This window comes from Misgurnus anguillicaudatus, chromosome 23, assembly GCF_027580225.2.
Source record: "Misgurnus anguillicaudatus chromosome 23, ASM2758022v2, whole genome shotgun sequence".
In the NCBI taxonomy this organism is placed as follows: domain Eukaryota; kingdom Metazoa; phylum Chordata; class Actinopteri; order Cypriniformes; family Cobitidae; genus Misgurnus; species Misgurnus anguillicaudatus.
Genome location: NC_073359.2, coordinates 15,149,448 through 15,169,619, shown reverse-complemented (window position 1 = coordinate 15,169,619; position 20,172 = coordinate 15,149,448). Strand labels below are relative to the sequence as shown.

The following is a 20,172-nucleotide window of genomic DNA, read 5'->3' as shown; positions in this document are numbered from 1 at the left end:
TGCTGAATTGGTAGACAGTGATCTTTCTGCATCCATAGTTCAAACAGGCATGTTTATACATTCATTCATACTTATCTATAGATAGATTGTCTATTCAAAGAGAGTAAAAAATATTTTGTATCCACTGCGCCTTTTTGGCTAGAAAGTATTTGGCTACTTTCATAAAAAAAAACTTGACGTTGCACAACAACAGTAGGCACGAAACTATCTGCGCGTTGTGTTAAATCCCATGCGCAACACTCGGATAAATGTAGTGTGTTTACATGAGAGATTTTGGTCTGTGCTGCGGAGAACGGGTGTATGGTATTGTATTTTAGCGCAGATGTTTGGTGTCTGGACATCGACTGTGTTTATTATTATAAAGCAATTCTGCACCAAGGTTTGCTGTCATGCTTTTACACAGTGAACGAGAGTAACAGGTTATTTTGTGACAGACAACTAGTCCAGTTCTCTTCAGTAGGCTACAAAACAGAGCTTCACCGAAAATGACAACATGTGGCCACGCTCAGAGTCAGACTGCTGCACCTGTGCTCTCACTCTGTCTAAAAAGCCCCGCTGTGACATAAAGCGGTTTACATTACAGACACTAAATATCTATGCAGACACTTAAATAAAGAATTGTAATATACTGATAATTTATTCAGGGGGTTTACCTTTATTTCTGAATATGGAAAAATTACAGAGGTCTGAATTTTTGTGACCCTGTTGTTGCAGCCACAACACATCCGAATAAGGTGGTTACAAATTTAGCATTGTGAAGCATCCTGCTCAATTCGTCCTTGGGAAGGAGTTTCTGTTAGATTTGTTTCTTTCTGCAAACTCTCTAAATCTGATTCAGGCTCAATAGCGATGCAATAGACTACTAGAGGCAGTTTACAGAGATCATTTTGTTTGATTATCTGTACACGCATGAGAGGCAGAAACCCGATTATGGTAATGGACATTTCGAACGCTACAAGGATTGACCAATCACAATCGTTTAGAATCCCTGACCAATCAGAGTATACTTGGCATTTGTGGGAGTGGGGCTTTGAAGAGACGCGCTGCAATCAAGCGTTTTAGAGAGAGATGTTGCAAATATCTATATTATTAGAAAAATAATACGTTTTTTTAAACTTTAATTCAAACAATGGTATTGTGGTAGACCACAACAATAAATATATAAACGTTTTTGTGGTCATTTTAGTGGCTCTTTAAAATATCATGATATAATTTTGAGTTTCTATTGCCCACCCCTACTTCAGAGAACACGTCTCCACTGCTCTAGAGTCCAGTGACGGCGTGCTTTACACCACTGAATCTAAAGCAGGGGTGGGCAACTCCTGGTCCTGAGGGCCACAGCCCTGCAGAGTTTAGCTCCGGCCCGGATCAAACACAGCTGAAAAATCTAATTGAAGTCTTCAGGACTGTTTGGAAATGACATTCAGGTGTGTTCGATTAAGGTTAAAGCTAAACTCTGCAGGACTGTGGCCCTCGATGCCCACCCCTGATCTAAAGCCTTGCCTTCAACTTGGTGATGTAAGGCTTGGATGCAGCTGCTCAGCCATGGAAACCCATTCCATGAAGCTCTCTACGCACTGTTCTTGAGCTAACCTGAAAGCCACACGAAGTTTGTAGTTATTGAAGTTGCCGATATCTACGCACTTTTTGCCTTGACGTGCACTGAGATGGTTTATCCCACCTGCAGAGAAAACACATGTTCTTAAAGGCCACAAATGTACTTGTTATCAAGTCCTGATTATTAAGTTGTTGAGAGTGTAAAATGTGTGTTTAAACCCTTTGGATTGTTGTATTCTAGTGTATACTTAGGACTGTAAGCAAATGTAATATACTCCTGTGGCACAGATCAACAGTCACACAAATAACATATGGTTAAAACTACTTGATCTTGAACTTAACTTTATATAATGAAACTGAGATATTTACGCTTTACTTTTAGGTAACTCTGATCCCTACGTTCGAATCACTAGCTATGCATGACTGGTACCAGGAGACACACGAGAGACTGAGAGATCTGGCAATCACAGTACTGGGAAGTAACAGCACTGTGGCAATGCAGGATGAGACATTCCCAGCATGCAAAGTGGAATTTTGAAGTCACCTTTAAGAATTACACCCCCATTTTTCACTATAGAGCAAATCTGTTTACATGTTAAAGAATTTGCACAGACAGCTTTTTAAAACACAGAAGACCTGAATAATAATTAACTAGAGCAGTAGGAAGATTGTGTGATTATTTATGTATAATATGTTGATGTCTATTCTTTTCTATTCTATTCTAACTGCTTGTTAAAATGTAAACGGGGGTTGAAATTGTTGCCAGTGCTTTTGTTTTACATGTATCAATGTTATTGTGTGTAATTCATTGCATTTTTTTAATTTCACGGTATGTTAATTAAATTTACTCCAAACAATTTAAGATTTATTATGTTTTTGCATGCGTATATATTTTACATAGTTTGTTGCACATAACCAGATTCATATGTTTATAAATGGAGATATGTAGCCAACCTTTAATGATCCTGTAGCAAGTGATGCATGCATATCTCAAATCATTTTCTCCTTTCTTTTAATTCACATCACAATAGTTTTACAATAAGTTTGCCTCATAACAAGTTAGCCAAAGAACGGAAAGAAATTTCGTTATAGTCTTTCCCACATTTTGCTAACAGTTTATTGCATTTTGTAACTGTAAAAAAAACACTTGACTTAAATCTTTGATTATAAAGGTTTCATAATGTAAAGTGTGATATTATTTCACTGCATCAGTCAGATGTTATATGTAGGAAAATATGGTTTGACAAAGTCAAACCCATCACAAAGAGAACTGCTTTATTGTTCTACCATCAACAACAAACACTAAAGAAGCATTTCATTAATGACTCCTATCAAAATCGATCAGTATGATCACCTTATTTCCTTGGTTTTGTCTGAATAAATGTTATATGCAGTAAATAATATATTTGAAAAGTGTCAACAAATATTTTTTTGGATTTGATTTCAGGTGGACTTTACATAACTGTCAGTAGAAATGTTTGTGTGATTTTAAGTTTTTTAATTTATAAGCATCAATAGTTGTTTATTTGGTTTGTTGTTCAATTAATAAACAATATGTTTTAGAAATGTTTTTCTTTGTTTACATACATTTTTTTATTTTTTCACTTTATATAATATACAAAATACTTTTAGAATAATAGTAAAATCAAAACTTTGAAATAATACAAATGGAATTATGAGAGTTTCTGAAATAACTTAAAACATCTTTTAAAAAGACTTTTGATAAACTAATCCGTTGCCGTATAGCGCATCAACAAATTTTACAAAGAGCACAAAAAAATGGATTTGAGGCTGTATCTTTGCCAAACTTAAGCCTATTGACACGACACTTGGTAGTTGTGATGTCAGTCAGGAGCTGAGGGTACATGCAGAGTTGCATCACAGCGCCTAGTGGTCAGATTAATGTATTACACACCTATAACTTTGGCTGCGGTCAATGTACTGTCACGGGACTTGTTTCCTTGGAGTTTTGAATAGTTGCCGAGTCCAACGATACCAAACATGCCAGGATTCGCCTTACGGTTAGCCCTGTGCATCAAAATAGCGCTTAAAAACACATGCGAATATCTCCGCGGGGGTTATTCTGATTGACTCGAAAACGCCATAGGAAGAACAATGCATTACCTTCTGAACAAAAAACTTTATTGGCGTTATATTAAAATTTTCATCAGAAATGGCCGGAAATTGCAAAAAATGACAAAATTACTTTCAAATGTTGTGTTTTTACACACAAATGGTTATAACTCTGCAACAAAAAGAGATTTTTTCACCAGATTTGATACGCTGATACGACCACAGTCTGAGGCTACACAAAAATTGTATGCACCACTAGTTGGCCTTATAATTTAACAAAACCTTTGAAATCAAGCAACCCTATGGTCATACAACTGTTTCTTCACTAAACTAAAGTGTATAGTCATAAAACACACTAGATGCAACACAGTTATGAACTGAGGTTGCATGCAGAATTTTGTCATTGCGCCACCTAGTGGTTTTGAGAGAGGCAAAAAATGCCATATTTCTAAAACTACTGCTACAGGTCAACTAAAACCTTGAGTCATCATGGATTAAGCCTTTAATGGGTTGGAGTATAATCATTGGTGCACACCAATTCACTCCCTAGCAACCAATGAGAATACCTTATAAACCATTTTTACAAGAGTTATATTTCTTCATCAGAACATCGTAGAGACATCTTTTGACTCATTTTCACCACTATAACATTTTGTGAGCTGAGTATTGGCACTGCAAGCACTACTCGCATTTCCTTTAGTGTTCTAGTTGTCAATGCTCATCAAGAAGAGAAGGAGAGATTTCACTGAAGGAGAACACAGCTTTTTTGCTAATTACTGTTATATTATTTTGTCTGAAATCAAGAGATTTTCCTAGGTTCTTTAAATTGCTCATCCAAACTCATTTTTACTTTCTTCTGTGCCCTTTTTGGCTTGACCCCGGTGATTGCTGCTTGCAGCTTGCTATAATGGTCTATGGCAGCCTATAGAACCGTACGTAGGAAAGTTATGAAAGTTACGAAATTTGGCACACTGATAGAGGACTGTCCAAAAATTCTCCACAGCAAATTTGAAGTCTGTATCTCTAACCCGCTAGCGCCACCAACAGTCCAAATTTGCACTTATGTATTTGCTTATAACTTCTGACCCGTAAGTCCTAATCACTAAATTCTTGTTTCCTCTGATTCCTTGGCTCAAGAAGATTCGATTGGACCCTATGACGTCATTTTCCGTCATAAACATTTTTCCGCCATTTTGATTTATTCATAAAACTTACTTTTGCGAACTTGTCCTAGAGCTTTTGCCCAATTGCCACGAAAAACGGTATGTAGCATCTAGAGACACTCAGGGCAAAAAGATATTAAAAGAATTTTGATAAATCATTCCGTTTTTGTATAGCGCGTCGTAAAATTTTACGTAGAGCGCAAAAAAACAGTTTTTAATGTGTATCTTCGCCAATCTTATGTCTATTGACGCCACACTTGGCAGTTGTGATGCCGGTGAGGATCTGAGGGGGCATGCAGAGTTTCGTCACAGCGCCACCTAGTGGTCATACGAATGTTGTACATGCTTATAACTTTGGCTGTGATCAACTTATTTTCACAGGACTTGATTTTTTGGAGTCCTGAATAGTTGCCAAGTCCAACGATACCAAACATGCCAGAATTCACCTTATGGTTAACCCTGCGCAGCAAAAAAAGTACTTAAAGCTGCAGTCCGGCACTTATTTGGGTTCAAAAATATCCAAAAAAACATTTTTGAGAAAATACATAACCAGCCAGTGTTCAAAACTATCTGCTTACCTTAGCTCGATTCCAAACGGCAAGCTTGTATTAATGATTCTCATTTTAGTGGTACTGGTGGATTTCCGCGGGAAATTCGAGCACGTGTTTGCGTCATTACGTCACGTCACGTCACTTTTGTACACATAAAGAAGGAGTCCCGGCTAGTAGGTTATATTGCGTGTGAGGATAACGGAGAGGAGATTTATTGCCTTTTCTCACATCACTTGGCATGATTAAAGTTATGGCGGATCCAGAAAGATTTAAACGACAATCACCAGTGACAACTAATTCACCAGTTGTAAAACCCAAAAGACCTCGGACTTCGGAGTGGCTACAGAAAAAAAGAGAATGCAACCGAGCCCATGCTAAAACAAGGATAAACATTGGCATGGCTTTTGAAAGGTGGCGTGAACTTCGTGTTTTGAAGGGGTTCAAAACGGACGCAGAGACGGCTTTTTTTCTGATGGACAGGTAAGACAGTTTAATAATTCATTTACGTAACAGTAGCACACTTGTTCGCTTAATTCACGAAGTTACGGAATTTCCTTGGTTGTCTTTCTCGTTTTGCTATTATGGTAAATATGAATTATTTTGTGCTAGCTATGAGAGGGAGCAGTTCACCTCTACGCCAAGAAAACCAAACCCGCCTCCTCCGTTGTCAAGTATTGGAGCTGAATCAGATCGGTAACGTGATTTTTCTTGTCATAAGATGTTCGCGTAAGAGTTATGTAAAACACGTTAAAAATGCATAACAGGGATTCAGTTCATACACCGTTAATTTCATAGCACTATAATTGATCTAACACGTATTGCTGTTTCCATTACATGAAAATTGATGACTAATGATGACTAATTGACAGTCTTTGTTACTCGTACAGAGAAACTGATTTTTCTGTACCCGGAGTTGGTTTTTTGGAAAAAGAACATGATGAAGAAGAGGCATTGCAAGCAAGGTTTGTACATTATCACTAGCAGTTCCATAGTTTCTTTTCTTCTGCAAGTTTTTTCAGTTTGAACAGCTCTTACATTTATTTTAGTCTAGGACTAGTCTAATCCGTGTCCGGGAAACTGCCCCTTTATGATCCACTTCATGAGTGTTCAGCTAAATTCAAGAAATCTAATGTTATTGTTATCTTATTGTTTCATTACAGCTTTACATCTATGACAATTAGCGAGAAGTCATTGCAAATTGATGATGATCAAGCTAATGACCTGATGAACACTATGTAAGTAAAAAAAAAATGTATGGTACTATATATTTAGCAGTTACTTATTTAGGTTTACCCATACTCACAGTCAATCTTGTCTATTCATCTTTTACAAAGTATAGATTGGGATAATGAAATGGTTACGCCGTCAAAATATGGGGATGAGTATGATGTCGATGACAGTTCAGATGAGGAATATGTGCCACCTTTATGTTTGCGGTATGTTCTTTTTATCGTTTATGATTTTAAAACAAAAAAGTGTCACATTTATTTCAGTTCTGAAACAGGAAATTTTAAAAAGTGTGCTTTTTCTTTTCAGAATGAGTGGTTCACAAAGTATTCCTTTCAACATTGATGAGTTCCCTGTGATTGGGCTTGATGAAACCGTGCATGACGAAGTGGATTGTACTGAGTCTATTGATGAGCCCCTCACTGAGCAGGAACAAATTCTTAGTGAAGATGACCTTGTGGGAAAGCATGCTTCTATTGTCTACGATGACAATTTGAAACTGCTTGTAAATGTTCTTCAGTTTCCATTGAACGCGTGTACTTTCAAAGATCACACCCTAAATATAAAATGTGATGCTTCTCCACCCTTCACAATGAAACTAACATCAAGAGGAACTGCTACAGTCTTGCAATGGGTAATACTGCTGGTTGTTTTCTTGTAACTATTAATCCACAGAGTATATTTAAAGAATTTATGATAGATGTTTGAAAGTTTTAAGTTAAAACACAGTTCTCATTTCCTTTTTTTAGTTCTGTTCCAGAGGTCACAATGTTTGGACATGGAATTCGCAACCAAAATTCAAGTATGGTATGCAAGGAGGGGATTTCATGCTGGCAAGCAACATCTTGCTCTCTGGCAACAACTATGCAAAGATAAAACTTCTTTTCCAGTTCATGAACATGGGCATTGTTGCCAAAAACACATTTTACAGTATTCAAGATGCATACTGCACAAATGCTGTAAAGGAATTCTGGACAATTAGGAGAGCTGAGGTGATTCAGCGCCATCAGTCCAAAGATGAGGTTGTGGTTCTAGGTAAGTTTTAACCTGGGCTGACATTTTTGCCATTGTTGATACCTTTCAATCAGAATTTACCTGTTTATTCACTTAATCATGTGTTTGTACAAATGACAGCTGATGGAAGAATGGACTCTCCAGGTAATAATTGTTTTTTTCAACATACTGCTTACAGAAAAAGTGTGTGGATGTTGCATGTCTATATTTTTGCTTCCAGGACACTGTGCACAGTACTGCACTTATACAACTATGGAAAATGATTCAAAGGACATAGTTCATGTGATAACAATAGATAAAAGAGAGACCCAGAGAAACTCTGTTATCATGGAAAAAGAGGCTTTTATTCAGACTGTCGACCAGCTTTCGAAAGAACTGAAGCTGAAGGAGGTCGTTACAGATGCACACAGGCAGATATCTGCTTTGATGGGTAAGCAATGTCTACCATTTGTGATGCATTACGCAATTAAATTGTTTAAATTTGGGGTGTCCAAACTCAGTCTTTAAGGGCCACTCCACTGTCCTGCAGAGTTTATCTGCAACCACAATTAACCACACTACTGAACCAGCTTAACTAGACACATTAGAAACTTCCTGGCAGGTGTTTTGGAGCTAGTTGGAGTTAAACGCTGCAAGACAGTGGCCCTCCAGGACCGAGTCTGGACACCTCTTTTGAAGGCAAATAATAATATTATTACATATTGTTATTATGTGATGTACAGATCCAGTGAAAGGCAGGTACAAGGATAATGGGATTGTACATTCTCTGGACATGTGGCATGGAGCAAAGAACCTTGCAAAAAGACTGCATGCTGTTAGTGTTGGAGTACCAACGTTTGCCACCCCTGTTCTTTAGTCACATTGATGTTTACAAAACCGGTTACTAAAGATTTTTTTTTTTTAGGCTGGGATGATAGCTGGCCAGCACATCATTTTGATCTGGATAAAAGACATCGTTAACCATTTCTGGTTTTGTTGTAAAGCAGCAGATCACAGAGAACAGTTCATGGTAAGACTTATGTGATTTATTTTTCTTTCTTCATAATAATTTCGTATTACTGACAGTATTTGTGTTTTTTAGGATCTTTGGACTGGTGTGCTTCATCATGTGATTAACAAACATACATGGGCCTTTGGACAATGTCAACATGGCAGTGTTGAGGCTGACCACAATAAGGAATGGATGAAACCTGGGTCCGTTGCACATGAGGCCTTGTCCAAGATTGTTCTTGATGCAAGATGGCTCAAAGCAATTGACAAGTATCTTCGATTCAGGTTATTACCCATGTACTAATGTCTCATTTTGAAATAAGTTTGTGTACTATGAACTCAATCTTGTGTTCACATGTGTTTTATTTACACTTATTGTTAAAGTTCAATAGATATTGTATGTTTGTGTTATATGTACTGCAGGACAACTGCTGACCTAGAGTCATTTCAAAATCACATTTTGATGTACGCCAGCAAGAGATTTGCATTTTCGCCACCTGTTTATGAGGCACGAACCTTACTTGCTGCGCTGGACTACAATCATCACAATCATCGTCCAATACTGGTGAATGCAGAGGGGAACAAAATGTGAGTAAACTTCAATGGTAAATTGTCTATAACAAATGTATTGTGGTCTGTAGCATGCCAATATGAACTTTTGATTTAACTCTACCTTCATGTCTTAGGTACAGGAGGCTGTACAACAAAAAATCAAAAAGGTGGTGTGTTTATGCATTAAAAACAACCAAAGACTACATGTACATCCCAGAACTGCAGAGGTCTATTGTTAGGAAAAGACTAGATTCTGCTTCAGGTTTGTCAAGAAGGAGGCCATTGAAGGCTAATGACCCCAGAGCCCTGGGCAACTTACCAGACGTTCCTCCTCCACCAACTGCAGAGTTAGTTCAAGCTCAACTTCACAGAGGAGATGTAAGTATGACATACTTACATAAATTGCTTGAAATTTGTTTGCTGCATAGGACCAATATTCACTTTGTTAAAGGGATACTTCACCAAAAAATGAAAATTCTGTCATTTACTCTCTCTCATGTTGTTAAAAACATGAATTTCTTTGTTCTGATGAACACAAAGGAAGAAATTTTGATAAATGTTCTATTGACTTCCATAGTAGGAATAAAGAATACTATGGAAGTAAATGGGGTCAACTAACAGTTTGGTTACAAACATTTCTCAAAATATCTTCTTTTGTGTTCATCAGAACAAAGAAATTTATACAGGTTTGTAATCACATGAGAGTAAATGATGACAGAATTTTCATTTTTTGGTGAACTATCCCTTTAATGTTGTCTTTCTTTCAGGATCTTGCATGATCTACTCACAGCTGTAATCATCTATTAAAAAAGTTTTCAAGGTAAACAGGACTGATGACGTTAATTTATATTATGTAATATCATTGTGTTTTTGGTTATACAAATATACTTTTTCCTTACTTTGTCCCCCCTTCTATCATATCTCATAGGTGGTGTGCTGTTATACTCCACTACTGGATAAACATATCTTTGTAAAGTTTGTTATTAATTTATTTACACACTGAAGGACATGTGCATCGCACCATTAGTGTAAAATATCTATGTAGTTTGAACAGTGCTTAGTAAAGATGTTAGCATTACAAATAGTACAAAAAATCCTAATGCCTATTTTTAAGTACAGTTTGTATCTGTCTGATTTGGTCAGTGTAATAAAAAGATTCGATAGGAACTCAAGATTTCTTTAATTCTTTATTGTAGCCTCCTGAAATATGTAAACTAGTACACATTGGCAACTATAGTTGCAATCCTGTAACAAAAAAAAGAGAATACTAAATACAAAAAAGAACAATTTTCGTATTCTAATAACTTGTAACAGACAATGAATTGAATGATATTTAAAGAATAAACTGCACGAAATGATGCTTATAACAAATGATATTGCACCAAAACAATATACACTAATACAGTAACACAAAATGTATATCTTGCATTATTATTATTATTTTAAATGAGGTAGGGCATTGAATTTTTAAAGTATAAATGCATATTCGAATATCTTTATAGTGCAATATTATTATGTATTATTTATTAGGTCAAAAGAAATGTAACTAAAAATAAATAAAAGTAATGTGCTACAGCCTATTTGGTATAAATCCTGTGTATTGGCCTTGAGGATCAGGATATTTCTCTCTAATACACCAAACACAACAACTTGGTATGACCACTCTATGGCCCCTACCTAACGCACCATACTGCCAAACTACATACTGCCTGTATGCAGCATATCGAGATTCTCGATTGTCTGTGCCTGGTTCAGCCGAGTCTTCCAAGGCCAGAATATCATTACGTGTGTCCCTGACCAACCTCAAAACTGCTGGATTGAGACACAGAAGTTCAAATGTAGCTGTCCTGCTTATACACCTCTCTGGTCGCTGGCCACAACATTTTTTTTCCAGGTCTGTGGGCATCTCTCTGCAGTTGTTGCAGGTACACCAGTGTAGTGATGATGCTGAAGGAAGGTTTGTTGCTTGGGTAGCATGGGCTAAAACGTCAAACAATATTGCAGGATGCTGTACTAAAACCTCTTGAAGGATCTCTCCCCTTTGACTGAAGTCTAGGTCATTCACTGCAGACTAAAAAAAACAATGTGATGTAAGACATATGGGGAAAATAATATTTTAAAGTGTACAATAAAAAACAAAAACAAACCTGTATCTCTGTTAACCTCTGCTGTGACAGGTCTGCAGCTCTCATTGCATCATCTTCTGAAACCAGGCCTCTCCCTCTTCCTCTCCCTCTTCCTCTCCCTCTTCCTCTCCCTCTTCCTCTCCCTCTTCCTCTCCCTCTTCCTCTGCCTCTCGCTCTCCCTCTTCCACTGCACACATCATCATCATCATCATCAGATATTTCTGGGTCAAAGCTTGTGTCCTGCAAAATAAGTTTCAGTGCATGATGGTAATGACATGTATGTGACTAAAATTAGATTATATTACAGTTTTAAATAGTAGTCTAGTCTTTAAAGTTAGTCATTAATTTTTTTCTTCAAGACTGATCATAACTGTTTTAAGTATGTTACATAGAAAGGTAGATTGGTCTAATTTAAATCCAAATAATAAGACTGATTAGCTCTAACTAATTGCTAGTTAGTCAGAATCATTCTTAAGACGCAGTCTTAATGTCACGGCTATGTTTATGCAACCGGCCACTGATTACAGATACATGTGTTTTATTTCAAATAGAACCAGTTATAAGGAACATTAATTTGTTATGACCATTAGAAATTAAACTGCACAGAAATGGAAACTGAACTACAGGTAGCTCTAATATACATTCAATGTAGTCACGCAATAATGATGTTAACAAACGTTAGCAATTTGAGAACAATATATATTTTGCCCGGTTTGACGTGATATGATATGCAATCGTTTGATTTAATCAGCGTGATTTACTGCAATGCTTTTTTCCTCCTTAGTTGGTAAGAACAAAAGTGGATGTTACTTACTTGTTCAGATGACATTTTCCGATGAAAATTCTTATTCTGGTTATAATTTTCAAAAAGTATACTCCGTGATTGCGGATGATAGTATCCACAGCGACGCGGTGATTGACAGGTTCACTTCATACATTGTGTTCATCCGCGCTGTTTTGTGCCGATGTACAACCCACGTAAAGTTGATTATTCCGCGAATAGCTGCAATTGCAGATTTCGAACAGAGATGGCGACAAAGAGTGAAAACGCCGGACTGCAGCTTTAACAAACGCGCAAATATCTCCGCGAGCGTTATTCTGATTGACTCGAAAACACCATAGGAGAAGAACATTACATTTCCTTCTGAACAAAAAACTCTATTGCCGTTATATTAAAATTGCAAAGAATGAAATTATAAAAGTGCTATTGTTAGATTCCTTGAGGCATGCCGAGTCAAACGATACCAAAAGGTTTTCAGTCGGCCATTTTGGGGGTCGGCCATTTTGGGGGTCGGCCATTTTGAATTTTAACTTTTTTTGTAGGAAAGTTATGAAATTTGACACACTCAAAGAGGACATTCCAAATAGTCCCCACACCAAATTTGGAGTGTCTATGTCAAACCCGATAGCGCCACCAACAGTCCAAATTTTCACTTACATTTTTGGTTATAACTGCTGATCATAGAAACGCAATTCTTGTTTTTTCTGATTCATTGGCTCATGCCAATTCGGTTGCACCATATGAAATCATTTCTGTCATGCTAATTATTTAGATATTTTGAATTGTTTGTAAAACCTACTTTTTCGAACTCGTCCTAGAGCATTTGTCCAATTTGCATAAAGAATGGGTGTGTAGCATCTAGAGACACTTATGGCAAAAAGTTATGGAATTCGTGTCTATTCGCCAATCCGTTTCCGTATACCGCGTCAACGAATTTTACGTGGAGCGCGAAAAAACGGATTTGAGGCTGTATCTTCGCCAAAGTTAACCATATTCACACGAGATTTGGTAGTTTTGATGGCAGTCATGGCCTGAGTGTGCGTGCACGGTTTCGGTACAGCACCACCTAGTGTGAGCATGCTGATGAGCACGCCGACATGGATTTGAGGCTATATGTTAGCAAAAGTTTTGCACATTGGCAGTGGTTCAGGGGTTAGTGTAGGTCAGAGGCGTAGGAACCGGGGGGGACGGGGGGGTCATGACCCCCCCACTTTTACTGTGCGTTCACAAGGCCACCAAGCATCAAAGTGACCAGAAGTCATACATTTTTTTATGAGAGACGGAGGCGAGCTCTGGCGAGCAACAGCGCAGTGCGTCATGTACAGTGTTCTCTGATTTGTTACTTAGATTTGAGTGAACTAACATTCAGCCAATCACAGAGCGTGTCTGCATGAGCTTCAAATCTCTTGTTGCTCTTGTGAAGTTTCGTTTGTTCATTCACTTTTGCTATTACGCCGTCTGGGATAAAATGCACTCCAGAAAAAAGCAAAGGACGATTAGCCTACATGATTTTTTCAAACACACGTTAGATAATGTTGCAGTATGTCGTGATGACACAAATTACGCGATAAAGTTTTCATGTTATGATTTAACCTACTGTAGTTAAAATACACTATGGACCTCCTCACGCTGCGCAGGATTCAGCGTGGGTTGCACAGATTAAAATAAGCAGAGTTTAGAGCTAAAATATGGTCTGTTTATCTCAGTTTAATTTTAATTCGAGTTGTGTTGCACCACTTACATTTAAACACAGCTTACACATTTTATAATATAGATTAAAACTTATTTATGTTAAACCCATCATCTGCGCTGATGAATCTGCCGGTGTAATTAAACAGCAACAAATGTTGACGTTGTCATTCATAAAGAAAATAAACAGTTTATGCAGGCAAATGTAATATATATTTTTTGTAGCCTATTATAAATCACTATACATCGGTAATCTAAAGATCTTATTCAAATAAAAACATTTGACGATCTTTTAAAACAATCAATTGTATTGATTAACGAAGCAATGTGGCAGGAAATATTGCGAAGCTCAGTTATTGTGATACTGTATAATGAATGAACAAGATGTGCCGACGCGACGCATTTGTAATGAAGCACCGCCGTGTGTCCGTTCATTCACTGCTCTCAGTTTCTGACTGGAGCGCGTGACAGAGGAGAAGCGCATACGAGCATCGGGACCTGTCACTGGTAGTGTTAAGTAATATTTTAAACCGTCAAACTCACTCTGTTGAGACGTTATAATAAATGCATCTTTGAATAGTGCCACCACGCTCGCGGTGTCTGTTTCTGATGATTTAGCCACATATTTAATTGAAGAAAATGTATTTGAACTCATCATACATTAAAGTTAATCCATAACTGAGATTTAAAACAAAGTTTAAAGTAATGGAGCAACATGATTAAAGATAATCTAGTTTAATTGTAAAAAGTTTGGAAGTTTTGATGTTTTGATTCAGGGCCGCTGGAAGTCATTTTGAACAGGGGGTGCTGTGAATTATTATTTTTTTAAACAAAAACCTATGAGCCTATAGGCCTATTTACAATACATTTTAAAAATAAATAAATTTTTACTACTTTATTGTCATATACACTTCAGTGCACACAGCCAGGGTCTGAAACACACAGACATCATCAGTTATCAGATAAATTTATGCGCTATTAATCAGAAGCAGAAATACTTTTAATAATCCCAGGGGAAATTACTTTCGTTATAAATTCAGATATACATACATAGAACATTATTTACATACAACATATAATATTATAACAACATAATATTAATTAAACTTCACAATTTTTAATGTCCATGCGGACGAACATATTTTACTTTCGTTTTTAAATCACACGTCGATTAACAGTGGTAAAATATTCTCACGGTTACATACCTAGTATATTTTTATATAGATCTTTTTTTTACTAAATAGTACTATAACTGTCTTTTTTTAAAACTTATTATTCATAAATTGAACAAAAATAATAATGGGTTCTGATATTGTATACTTTTATAAAAAAATACATGGTGTATAATTACATTTTTAGAATATATTAGGCTTTATATAAGGTTTGTACTCTAAAAATTCTTTATTTGTTACAAACAAGAGATAAAGAATTTACAAACGTTCTCATCTTACCATATCCACAGGTACAGAGTCATTATATACAATAAATTCGTGGGGTAGCATTTAATTTTTTTTAAAAAATAGATGCATTATTCGTTTAAAGTAAAGCATTTATTTACTTAACTACAGATTAAGCAGCTCTTTACGCCTTCCAACGTCTCATAATCGGCAGGGCCGGATTAACATAAGGGCTAGGTGGGGCTGAAGCCCCAGGGCCCGCGGGAATAGGGGGCCCGTGATTGGCTGGAGGAACTGAGATTGTCAAGTCATAGGTGGTTGATTTGTGTATAATAAAATAACAAGACGTTATTGGAAAATGTGACTTGAATGATATAATTCACCGCCCAATCAAATTAACCCTACAATTTGCGCCACGACGTTGGGAAACGCCTCTTTGAGTTATGCTTTCATGTAGAACATTGTAGGTCTATACAACGCTCGCTGGAGCAATAGTTACGCCGCTCTCTTGCAGTCCGCAGACAGACCCATCTCTGCTGGAGTTCAAAAATGATGAAAAAAATTGATAGTGGTTCACAAAAAAAGGAAAAACAAGCTTAACCCCCTGCGTCTTCCCCGATCCGCGTATACGTCGAAGCAGCTGAAGTTAATGAGTTAAGCACTCTTTGGATGATAATTTTAGTGTTTCCCATACATTATTTGTGGCGCGCCCCCACAGAATCAACACTGGCCGCCACGAATAGATTTTTCATGATTACCATTTACATTTTTATTTTAATATTTAAAACGGCTTCATTCACTGTTGTTAGGGCTCAGCGGCGCCTCTCTTGTGCGCGCACGCTCTCTGCTGTGTGCGGCACCTCGACAGTGCTTTCACATGTGAGTGAAAGAATTAAAAGTTGGCGGTGTTTTCCATGTGCGATCCTTCATGTACTTGTATTTTCACGTAAACGTCAACAGATGTTACTAACAGATAAGACGGCTGAGTTTATAGCAGTGTTTTCTCACACACACATCGGCTCTCTGTGTGCGAGCTCTCTCCCTCCCTATGGTGCGGTGCGTCCCTTTTGGTGAGACGCGCGCGCGATCCGCGGAGGCTTGCTTTGCGGACCAAAGCGCGAGCATAAACAAAGCTTCCGGGTTAGGGCGCGCGCGTTCTGTTGTTCTGTGTAACAGTGTCTTCTTTCATATTTTTGAATTTGCGCTAAATTGTCTGCGCTATACACGATCTAAAATCCAACTATAACTTGCATTTAAAATTAAAAGCGCTCATAAACACAACAAGATGAGGAGAGCATCAGTAAAGCTCTGCACTGCATGAGACACACAGGTAATGTAGCCAAAATCACCTCGTATATTAGCTCTTAACAAACTCAATAAACTCTTCTAAAATAACAATTATAGCATTATGTAATTGTAAAATGCAGTGTAAATGAGGGTGATGTTATTGAACATCACTAAATTATTCATGGTTGAAGGAATAGTCCATTTTCTTAAAAGAAAAATCCAGATAATTTACTCACCACCATGTCATCCAAAATGTTGATGTCTTTCTCTGTTCAGTCGAGAAGAAATTATGTTTTTTGAGGAAAACATTGCAGGATTTTTCTCATTTTAATGGACTTTAATAGAGCCCAGCACTTAATACTTAACTCAACACTGGAAAATGTCAAATGATAATTAATGTCTTTGTGTCAGTTTATTGTTTAAAATGGTCCGCAAATGTGCGTTTCATATATGTAACACGTGACCTCCCTACGTCACTATGCATTTACGTGAGGTCGCGCTGGACCGGACCTAGACAAAAAGTTGTGGTTTTAAAGTGCATATTTTTTATTTTTCTTGTCAAAAATGACAATCGTTTCGCTAGATAAGACCCTTATGCCTCGTTTGGGATTGTTTATAGTCCTTTGAAACTCCGTTGAAAAACACTGTTAAGTGTTGAGTTGAGTGTTAAGTGTTGGGCCCTATTAAAGTTTATTAAAATGAGAAAAATCCTGCAATATTTCCATTAAAAAACATAATTTCTTCTCGACTGAACAAAGAAACACATCAACATTTTGGATGACATGGTGATGAGTAAATTATCTGGATTTTTCTTTTAAGAAAATGGACTATTCCTTTAAGTACTTATGAGGAAGTATGACTGAAGTATGAGTAATGTTTTTGCTGATTTTGGCAACCTTTGTTTTGAGTTCATATCTGGAGTAAATGTACATGGGGTACAAAATTTTTTACCAATAAAATGTTCCCAAAATCTGTGCAGAGATTACTGTATTAAATAGCCTGGAATATTTTGTGTGCAAAAATAATAATAATAACTAATGATAAAGAAAACATTAATTAAATTCATTGATTAATAACTAAAAAATATGTATTGCGGTAGAAGACTGGCTTGGCAATCAGATGAAAGGGGGCCATTGGTGTTGCTATAGCCCCCGGCCCAAAGTCCTCTTAATCCGGGCCTGATAATCGGTCATCATTTATGTCCAAGAGACTCAATAATAATCTTTTACATTTTAATCCTTTTTTCATATTAAAAAGCGTTTTTGTGCTGCTTCGCATCCATGTATGTGCTAAGCAAACCCGCGTTGTCATCCCGTTAATACTGTATGCGCATAATATCAACGCGCTCTTTACTCTAGCAAAAGACACTCGCGTCGCGCATTGCGCCGGTTGTATAATAGAGTCCAAAGTCTCTCATGAGCTAGGGGACGAATGCCCAGGGAGTTCAGAATTTCTGTGTGGGCATGCATTAGCCAAAGGTGTGTGAGTCTATTCTGGGTCATGGTGCTGCGTACCCATGTCTTTAAAAGACAAGGCGGAGAAAGTGCGCTCGGATGAGGCCACGGAGATGGGTAGGCACAGATAGTAATAAAATTAAAATCCAAAATACACGTAATAACCTACGTGTGTCAAAAATAATCTCCTAAAATATTCATATGTAATATATAAATTGTGCAAAATATTTTACTTCCCACGGCCATGTTTTTATTAAAGAACTTACTTCCATCTTGAAAATATTAAAAACTTGTAAATACATTGATTTAGGTTTTATTGCTATATTTTCATAAAATGTATGTTGTATAAAATTAGTGTAGATGTAATTTGTATATTCATCAAAATACAAATGTAGTGTAACTGAAATATTGTAACTATCATAAAATATCTTTATTTCATAAAAATAAAGTAGGCTATAGATCAGGCTTGTGCACAATTCAGAATTGAATTGAGAATGACTCCTAAATTCCAATTCAATTCTTGAATTTGAATTGAATTTGAATTGATGTCAAAAGCAGGATCTAGAATTACAATTCGAATTTGAATTAAAGGAAGCAGAATTGCAATTCAATAGAAATTCAAAGAAATTCATATATATATTAAACAGTAAGTAAAGTGTTAAAAATGAAGCTTTCAGTATATGTCAGATATGATTGCATTACATAAACTATAAATTATATTAGTTTGAACTACTTGTACAGATTACATTAACAGAAAATGTTTTCCCCCAGCAATTAATGTTCAAAACTCTAGTCACATAACAAATAATTAAGTTAGATTTTTTGTAATTGTTATTTTGTGGAACACGATGGAACATGATTTCATTTCCCAGAATGTTTTACTTTAACCAAGTATTTAAAGTGGTTTCCAAACAATTTTCCAAAGTAACTTTCCTAACACTGAATGTAAGTGAGATTCTTTCTGTTTTGTTTGTGGAATTTCTTTGAATTGCCATGAATTTAATTCCACTTCCTGTCATTCCAATTCCAATTCAAATTCAACTTCCTGTAGGGCAGAGTCAATTCAATTCAAATTCCAATTCATGAATTGAATGGATGCCAATTCTGAAATTCTGAATTGTGCACAAGCCTGCTATAGATGGTCTCACATATTGGTTTCAAAGTCCTGCAGTATTTTTAAATTGTGAGTATGATCTCACAAAAATAGGTTCATGTAAGCTATCATGGCATGTTCCCAAAATTGCCACTAGGGTGCTGTAAAATGCCAATTGGTATTTTATTTAGAATGTATTATTATGAACATCAGCTTTAGGTCACATTACCATACTGTCCCCCCCACTTTTAAAATGGCTGCTACGCCCCTGGTGTAGGTTGTCTACCACCCGGAAGGTTGGTGGTTCAAACCCCAGCTCCACCTGACAAAGTGTCAAAATGGCCATGAGCAAGACACCTATCCCCAGCTGTTATATGACATAACAGTCATGAACTGATGGTGCATGGAACGGTTTGTCATAGGGCCACCTAGTGGTCACAAGATTTGAAAAGTGACTTTTTTTGCTTATAACTACTGCAAAATTGAGTCTAAATTCATGAAAGTGCTATTGTTAGATTCCTTGAGGCATGCCGAGTCAAACGATATCAAAACGTTTTCTGTCGGCCATTTTCAATAACAAAGCATACCAACTTTTTCAAAACTCCTCCTACAGCGTTCGTTTGATTGGCTTGGATTTGGTACACACAATCTAGACTCTAGACAAAAAGTTATTGCCAGTTGATGTATAGCACATCAACAAATATGATGGCGAGCACGAAAATGGATTTGAGGCTATATATTCACAAAGGTTTTGCACATTGGTGTGTGTATTGGCAGTGGTTCAGTGGTTAGTGTAGGTTGTCTACAAATCTGAAAGTTGGTGGTTCAAACCCCAGCTCCACCTGACCAAGTGTTGAGGTGTCCATGAGTGAGACATCAGTGAATGTTTTACAACTTGTAAATGTCATGAAATGAGGGTGTATGGAATGTTTTGTTACAGCACCACCTAGTTCATCAGTGACATTTTTTGAAAGCCCTTGTAAACTTTTCAGTTCCCCCTACTGGTTAAGAGTTTTGAGGCTTTATCACCAGATCGCTTTATCGTATGTACACCAAATTTGGATTTGACATCACAATCATGACCTGAGGCACCATATTGTTTCTGTGCAGTGCCCCCAGTGGTCAAGTCATTTGAGGCCATATCTCCACATTGCTATATCATATGTACATCAAATGTGGTGGGTGTCATCACAATCATGACCTGAGGCACCATCTATT

The 20,172-nt window shown here is 36.9% G+C and overlaps 2 protein-coding genes across 5 annotated transcripts in view; both read left to right on the top strand.

Annotated features, from left to right (window-relative positions):
• map1sa (microtubule-associated protein 1Sa) overlaps positions 1-3,127 on the top strand; it is a 105,224-nt gene extending 102,097 nt beyond the window's left edge. For all 4 annotated transcript variants that reach the window (XM_055217501.2, XM_055217499.2, XM_055217500.2 and 1 more), the window contains one exon: positions 1,940-3,127. In XM_055217501.2, the coding sequence (XP_055073476.1) occupies positions 1,940-2,095 (156 nt within the window). In that variant the 3' untranslated portion in view covers positions 2,096-3,127. The remainder of the gene's footprint in view (positions 1-1,939) is intronic.
• Positions 3,128-4,421: 1,294 nt separating this feature from the next.
• LOC129453310 (uncharacterized) lies at positions 4,422-10,314 on the top strand. The gene is made up of 16 exons (XM_055217511.2): positions 4,422-5,824; positions 5,954-6,037; positions 6,232-6,306; positions 6,505-6,579; positions 6,679-6,780; positions 6,881-7,205; positions 7,321-7,606; positions 7,706-7,729; positions 7,806-8,015; positions 8,308-8,399; positions 8,490-8,594; positions 8,667-8,860; positions 8,999-9,163; positions 9,262-9,505; positions 9,895-9,947; positions 10,056-10,314. Exons 1-15 carry the CDS (start codon positions 5,583-5,585, stop codon positions 9,904-9,906), a joined length of 2,235 nt encoding a protein of 744 aa, XP_055073486.2. The 5' UTR covers positions 4,422-5,582; the 3' UTR covers positions 9,907-9,947; positions 10,056-10,314.
• The last annotated feature ends 9,858 nt before the right edge of the window (positions 10,315-20,172 follow it).

Coding starts and splice junctions, on each gene's coding strand:
- LOC129453310 (XM_055217511.2), top strand. CDS start 5,583: ATGATTAAAGTTATGGCGGATCCAGAAAGATTTAAACGACAATCACCA. Junction 8,400..8,489: donor TTGCAAAAAGACTGCATGCT/GTTAGTGTTGGA, acceptor TTTTTTTTTTAG/GCTGGGATGATAGCTGGCCA. Junction 8,861..8,998: donor GACAAGTATCTTCGATTCAG/GTTATTACCCAT, acceptor TATGTACTGCAG/GACAACTGCTGACCTAGAGT.